The sequence below is a fragment of the Peromyscus californicus genome, unplaced genomic scaffold (genome assembly GCF_007827085.1).
Source record: "Peromyscus californicus insignis strain IS unplaced genomic scaffold, ASM782708v3 Scaffold_3__1_contigs__length_106647218, whole genome shotgun sequence".
NCBI lineage: Eukaryota > Metazoa > Chordata > Mammalia > Rodentia > Cricetidae > Peromyscus > Peromyscus californicus.
Genome location: NW_026294551.1, coordinates 60,410,189 through 60,417,382, shown reverse-complemented (window position 1 = coordinate 60,417,382; position 7,194 = coordinate 60,410,189). Strand labels below are relative to the sequence as shown.

The 7,194-nt window shown below is 49.4% G+C and overlaps 1 protein-coding gene across 2 annotated transcripts in view; it reads right to left on the bottom strand.

Moving 5' to 3' along the window:
* The window catches only part of Lrrc75a (leucine rich repeat containing 75A), a 42,718-nt gene that overhangs the window by 1,568 nt on the left and 33,956 nt on the right, over nt 1-7,194 (bottom strand). For both annotated transcript variants that reach the window (XM_052757106.1, XM_052757107.1), the window contains exon 3: nt 3,844-3,959. In XM_052757106.1, coding sequence (XP_052613066.1) covers nt 3,844-3,959 — 116 coding nt within the window. The remainder of the gene's footprint in view (nt 1-3,843; nt 3,960-7,194) is intronic.

Sequence of the window (7,194 nt, the reverse complement as noted above, 5' to 3'; positions counted from 1 at the left end):
CTGAAGGAAAGAAGGAATGAGCAGGCTAAGCAAGCCGGGCAGGCTTTTAGCGGGGGCAGCGGGGGGGCTGTCACCACAGAAGCAGCCTCTGCTTAACTCTGACCTGGGACCTCATTTCTTCTACCCCGAGCCAGGGTGGGTAGACTAGGGAGTCCGCAGCATCTGCTTCAAAGCTCAGCAGAGTGGGCAGGCAGCATGTGAGGTTGGAGGCTGCCACCCCAGTCGCTCTCCAAGCCTAGGTTTCTGTATGATGCCTGCAGTTCCCTCCTAACTCCTGTTTCCCTACCCTGTGCTAGTCCCTAGCTAGTTCATAAAGGGCCGTGCTTCAGGTGCTTGCCTAAAAGAAAACAGAGCTACCATTATTACCGTAGGGCTGTGGGGAACACTAAAAACCACGTGTGACAACTGTGCCTCCTATAGGCAGACGAGTGAATGCTGTCACTGTCAGTCACTGGGGCTGAGTTTCACAGTTGAGTGAGGGCAGCAGGCTGGTGGAGGCTTGATGCTTTCATCTCCCTCGCCGTCTGCTGCCCCTTGCCTGGTTCTGGGGCCCAGACCACTTGGCTTGGTAAGTGTGCCCCCAACCCCGACTCCCACTGGTGGGATAACCCAGTTTTCTCTGAGTTTTCAAAAACCTGAAGCAAGCCCTGACCCTCCTACCCTGGGGATAGCTGAACTTGCAAGATGTCTATGCCGGCAGCTCAGGGGTCACAGCCTCACCAAAGCGGCTACCCCGGGGCCCTCTGGAAGCTGGGAGATTAACTCATTGTGTTCCTTGGATCTGAAGGTAAAACTCTCCAAAGCATGAGATTTAACTACTTAGAATCCTGCCTGGAATTGGTTGGTTGTGATTTTAGTGTGGGGTTCTATATCAATGTCAGCAATGAAGCCAACCCAGCATCCTGAAGATGGCTGACAGTCTATGCCCTGGAGTCAGGTAGGTATGGGTTTGAATCTATCCCCACTGCTTGCCAACTTGAAGATCTTGGCCAGTCAAACGGCCAAAATCTACCCCACTCACTCTAATATTGGTTACGGCCCTATCACGTGCTGGGCAATGTCCTAGGCTGGTGTCACAAGGGCGAACCAAGTGGACAGGAACCTTGTTTTCCTTCTGTCATGGGGGGACAGGGAACAAATAACGATGACAAGTAGCTTTGGGGTTGTGGCTGTGAGCTGCCTGACAGGGTACCTGGAACCTGGAACTAAGCAAGCAGGGCAGGCTTTTTAGTTCCGAGGAGAAATTTATAACCTGATATAAAGAAAGAGCACACTTGGGCCATTAGAAGAGCTGGCTAAGAGTTCCAACCGAAGCAGTGTCAAGTGGGAAGTCCCTGAAGCTGTCAAGTTCGCGAGTGCTCCTGTGTGTGACATAGCCTAGAGGACCGAAGACAGAGAGGAGGCACAGGCTGACCACAGTGCCTGTTTCAATTTCAAGTGTGAGGAGAACCCACAGTTCCCAAATGGAGAACGGACTGAGCCTCTTGTGTGTGGGCACTGGCAGACAGAAGACCTAGCTGGCCATGGTTGGCATATACCTATTATTCTGGCACTAGGAAAGAAGCAGAGGCAGGGGGCATTGTGAGTTTTAAGCTAGCCTGGGTTACACAGTGAGACTCTAAAATTAATCTCAGAAAGCTGGGCATGCTGGTACACGCCTTTAATCCCACTACTGGGGAGGCAGAGGCAGGCGGAGCTCTTTGGAATTGGAGGCCTGTCTGGTTTGCACAGTGAGTTCCAGGCCAGCCAAGGCTACATAGCAAAGACCTTGTCTCAAAAGAACAAAGCCAGGCATAGTGGTGCATGCCTTGAATTCCAGCACTTGGGAGGCAAATGGATGTCTTAGATCAAGGCCAGCCTGGTCTACATAATGAGTTCAAGGACAGTAGAGCTACACAGTGAGATCCTGTCTCAAAACAAACAAAGGAAACCCCAAAACAAACAAAACAAAAAACCTCAAACACCATCCCCCAAAACTCCAAACCAATCAAAAAAGAAGGTAGGGAGAATTGGAGAGGTGGCTTAGCAGTTAAGAACAAAACATACTGCTCTTGGAGAGGATCTGAGTTTGGTTCCAGGTACCCTGTCAGGCAGTTCACAACCGCTTGTAACTCCAGCTCTAGGGGGAGTTGCATATATCACTACAGACACACACACACACACACACACACACACACACACACACACACACACACGTAATTTTTTTTTTTTTCCCCGAGACAGGGTTTCTCTGTGTAGCTTTGGAGCCTGTCCTGGAACTTGCTCTGTAGACCAGGCTAGCTTTGAACTCACAGAGATCCGCCTGGCTCTGTCTCCTGAGTGCTGGGATTAAAGGCGTGCGCCATCACCGCCCGGCTCATAATTATTTTTAGTATTATTTAATGTGTATGGGCATTTGCCTACACATATGTTTGTGTACTATGTGCCTGTCTATCTCCTGAGGAGGCCAGAATGGCATTGGATCCCCTGGAGTTACAGATGGTTGTGAGCCTTTGCGGGTGCTCGTAATCTGAACCCCAATGATCTGCAAGAGCAGCCAGTGCTCTAACTGGCTAAGCCATCTCTCCAGCCCCATGATGTTTAGTTTGAATTGTCAACCTGAAACAGTCTGGAAACACCTGGGAAGAGAGCCTCCATCATTGTCTAGATCAGGCTGACCTGTGGGAATGTCTGGAGGGGAACCGTCTGGGTGACTGTGTTAACTGACACAGGAAGACTCAGTCTAAAGCTAGGCAGCACTGTTCCCTGGGTTTGGGGCTGGGACTGTTGGAGTGGAGAGAGAGAGCTGAGAGTTACGCATGCTTTCATTTTCTCTCCGCTTTTGACTGTGGATGTGACTAGTGGCTTCAATCTCCTGCCATCCTCCCCCACAACGATGGACTGCAACCTGGAACCATAAATCAAATAAACCCTTTCCCCCTTAGAGTTGCTCTTGTCAGGGTGGTTTTTTTTTTGTTTTTTTTTTTTTGTTTTTTTTGGTTTTGTTTTGTTTTGTTTTTAGAAACAGGGTTTCTCTGTGTAATAGCCCTAGCTATCCTGGATCTCGCTCTATAGACCAGGCTGGCCTTGAACTCACAGAGATCTGCCTACCTCTGCCTCCCTAGTGCTGGGATTAAAGGCGGGTGCCACCACTGCCCAGCTTGTCAGGATGTTTTATCAAAGCAACAGGAAATGAAACTAAGAGAGAAGGGAACCGTCTGGTCCTTTCCAGTCCACCGAGAGCCACCTGGATGATCTGGGCACAGAACCGGGGCCTTGCCAGTTTGGAGCAGGCCAGCCACTGGGCTCACCTGCTTCCTACCACAAGACCTGCTCTGTGTATTCTGTCTCAAGCCCTCTAGCTCTTGGTCTTCTGGACTACAAAACTCTGGAGGGTCTTCACTGCTGCATGGCTGAGACAAGGCTGGACTCTAGATCCCCTGGAAGGACATCCCAGAGAACTTTCTGGAAGTGGGTTATGATGGCCACAACTTGAAGCAATCCTTCTTGCCTCAGCCTCCAGAGTTCAGGGTTGCAGAGGTGAGGTACACTACCATGCCTGGCTTCCATCCCAGAACACTAGGAACACCAGGAACTAGAAATGCCTTGTATCCCATCCCCACCTGTCCATCTGTGGGCCATGCACCCCAGATCCTACCCCAGAGACCTCCTTTTCAGCATCTCTCAAGTACCTGGAATAACCAAGTCACTTTTCTGGTCCTTAAATCCAGCATGATCTTACCTCCTTCAAGCAGAATTCACTGACATCCCCTCTGACTCGGGCCTTCCCCTCAGCACAGTGCCCCAGGAAGGGCACCAGTCAGGAGGGCTGGGGCTGGGCATACTACAGGGACCGCCACTCACCAGGCCTGTGGCTTCCTCTTCACTAGCCCTCGATGCCTCCTCCACTGTGAATGAGGACTAAGGTGGTAGGTCAGCTGCCGGCACAGCTTCTCCATGGCACCCAGGGCATCACCTTCCTGCAGAGGCAATCACAGGCACAGGTCTGTGAGGAGGCCCTGGAGGACTTGGAGGTGCCCTGATCCCCCCACTCTAGACTACGAAACTACCTGGCTCTCTGGGAGCTTAGCGTAAGAGGCCTGCTTTCCTGGCTCCAGTGAGCGCCTTTGGCAGGAGCGGCAGGTACAAGTCTTTCCCAGTGCAATCTGCCCATCTACACTGTCTGCCTGCTTCATGAGCATTTAAAAATATTATTTCATGCCGGGTGGTGGTGGCGCATGCCTTTAATCCCAGCACTTGGGAGGCAGAGCCAGGCGGATCTCTGTGAGTTCGAGGCCAGCCTGGGCTACAGAGTGAGTTCCAGGAAAGGCGCAAAGCTACACAGAGAAACCCTGTCTTGAAAAACATATATATATATATATATATATATATATATATATATATATATATATATATATATATATATATATAATTTCATGTGTATGGATGTTTTGTTTGTATGGATGACTGCACCATATGCATGCAGTACCCGCAGAGGCCAGAAAGGGGCATCAGAGTGCCTGGAACTGGAGTTAGAGAAGATTGTTAGCTACGATGTGGGTGCTGGGAATCAAAGCAGAGTACTCTTCAAGAGCAGCCAATGCTCTTAATTGCTGAGCCTTCTCTCCAGTCAACACTCATCAACATTTGAGTTTGTGACTCTGAGAACCATGGGCTGAACTGTATCCCTTCAACAATTATATATTGTTCCCGTTTATCTTTTCTTTCTTTTTTTTTTTTAAATAACAGTTTTATTTTATTTATTTATTTTTACAATTTATCTAGCTATTACATATACAGTGCTCTGTCTGCATGTATGCCTGCAGGCCAGAAGAGGCCACCAGATCTCATTACAAATGGTTGTGAGCCACCATGTGGTTGCTGGGAATTGAACTCAAGACCTCTGGAAGAACAGCCAGTGCTCTTAACCTCTGAGCCATCTCTCCTCTCTCCAGCTCCCCGCTTATCTTTTCTTTTCCTTCCTCCTTTCTTTCTTTTTTGAGACAAGGTTTCCCTGGGTAGCCCAGTATGTCCTGGAATTCACCCTGTAGACCAGACTGGCCTCAAACTAAGAGATCTGCTTGCCTCTGCCTCCCGAGTGCTGGGATTAGAGGTGTGTTTAATCTCTGTTGTCTGGCTCTATATTGATCTCCTAAGCCTCAATTCCCCAGTATGTGACTGCATCAAAGACAGGACATTTAAAGTTAATTAAAGTAAAAATGAGGCCATATGAGTGGGCTTTAATCAACATGGCTGGTGTGTTTAGAAGTGATTAGGGCACAGACATGTCCAGAGGAAAGATCCATGTAAGTATGCAGGGAAAAAAAATCCTTTACAAAAGGCTAGAAGAGGCCACACATCTTGGCCTCCTGACCTCTACAACAGTGAGGACATTAATTTCTGTCATTTAAGTCACTGGACTATACACTGGGTTAACTGCGGTGGAAAGATTTAATAGAGAGACACCAACTCCATCTCAAGGAGAATCAATTCAACACGGCCCCTGTGCCAGATCTGAGCTGGGTGGAGAAGTGTGACTCCCAACCCAGGAATGGGTAAGAGTGTGCTTGCTTCTGCCAGAAGACCCAGAGCCGAGGGCCAAGAGCCAGCAGTACTGGGGCTCCAGTGCAAACCACCCATAGGAGGCGGTGAGGTTCCGTGTATCGAGTAGCATCAGCTTTTCAGGTGTGATTACCGTTGCCACTCTGCTCATGGAGAAGCAGCCTACGCAATGATTTTAGAACATGGACTTGGGACCAAATTGTGCAGTTCCATGTCCTGGTTTTGTCTGTGGCCTTGAGTGAATTAGGGGCAACTTCTCTGTGCCTTCAGTTCTCGGGGGTGGGGGGGACACAGCACCATACAACACTGGCTTCACGCGGTTTGGGGTTTGGAGGATTAACTGGGTCACTACTATTCAGGTGCTTTGTGCAGAACCCAGTGCACAGGAAGCTGCTCAATGAGTACAGTCAATAGCTGTGGACACATCCAGGAATTGAACCACAGATCAAGAGTACCCAGAAAAGCCGGGCGTGGTGGCACACGCCTTTAATCCCAGCAGAGGCAAGAGGATCTCTGTGAATTTGAGGCTAGCCTGGTCTACATAGTGAGTTCCAGGACAGCCAGGAGAGACCTTACCCAGAAAAGAACTATGTCTGTCCTGAACATGGACAGACGTATTTTTCTGTCACCACTCCGTACACACTGTAGCACAACCATTGCCCCTCTAGCATTTACCTGGGGATGCTCACTGCAAAGGAGGGTGGACACATCTACTATGCTGCCTTATGAAGGGACATGTGCATTTGGTATCTACAGGGTCCCGGGGCTCATCCTCCATGGAAAGACGAGCATGATATCCTGAGCTTCGGTGCTAAAGAACAAAGGTCCTTTCCGCCTGGGCTCAGATGTAAGCTGGTTTTGTGTTTTGTGTATGTGTGTGTTTTGTTGTTGTTTTTGAGACAGAGTCTTCCTGTGTAGCCCTGGGGTAGTCTGGAAATCACTACGTAGACAAGGCTGACCTCAAACTCACACAGCTACCTCTGCCTACCAAGTATGAGGATTAAAAGCATGTGTCACCACGCCCAGCCCTTAAGATGAGTTTTTAAGAGCAGATAGATAGCAATTTTTTTTTTTTTTTTTTTTTTTTTTTTTTTTTGTGAAGAAAGGAACTCTGAGATATCCCTAAATGAGGAACAAAAGTTGGTGAGGCCAGTTCTGCAGGCACAGGGGCAGCAAATAAGAATCTGGCCGGGCAAATCCGGCCATCCCCATGCTATCATTGTGCAAACCTTCCTGTCTCTCACCTGGATTACGGCAGACCCTACGCTAGAACTCTACAGAACACCCACACTCCAGAGCATTACAAACTCTCATTCCCTCACTATACAGAGGAGGGGACCGAGACTCAGCGAGCTGTGGCTGACAGAACAGTAAGAGAAGAAAGTCCAAGCAAGTGGGATCGGAGAGGAGGAGCCTGCGATCGAAGGAAAGCCTGGAGAAGTGAAGCATCTAGGCAGGGAGCCATTGGGGTGGCCTGCCGCTGAGGGGACTGCTCTGGAAGGGACCTCCTTGTTCCTCACAGCCTCACCGCTTCCTGCTGCTTCAACGTGACTAACAAACCGGACATCACTTGTCCAGGCCATCTCACCGAACCCTGAGAGTAGACGTCGGATCCCTAGACTTAAGATTCTTGCTTAGCCTGGTCACACAAGG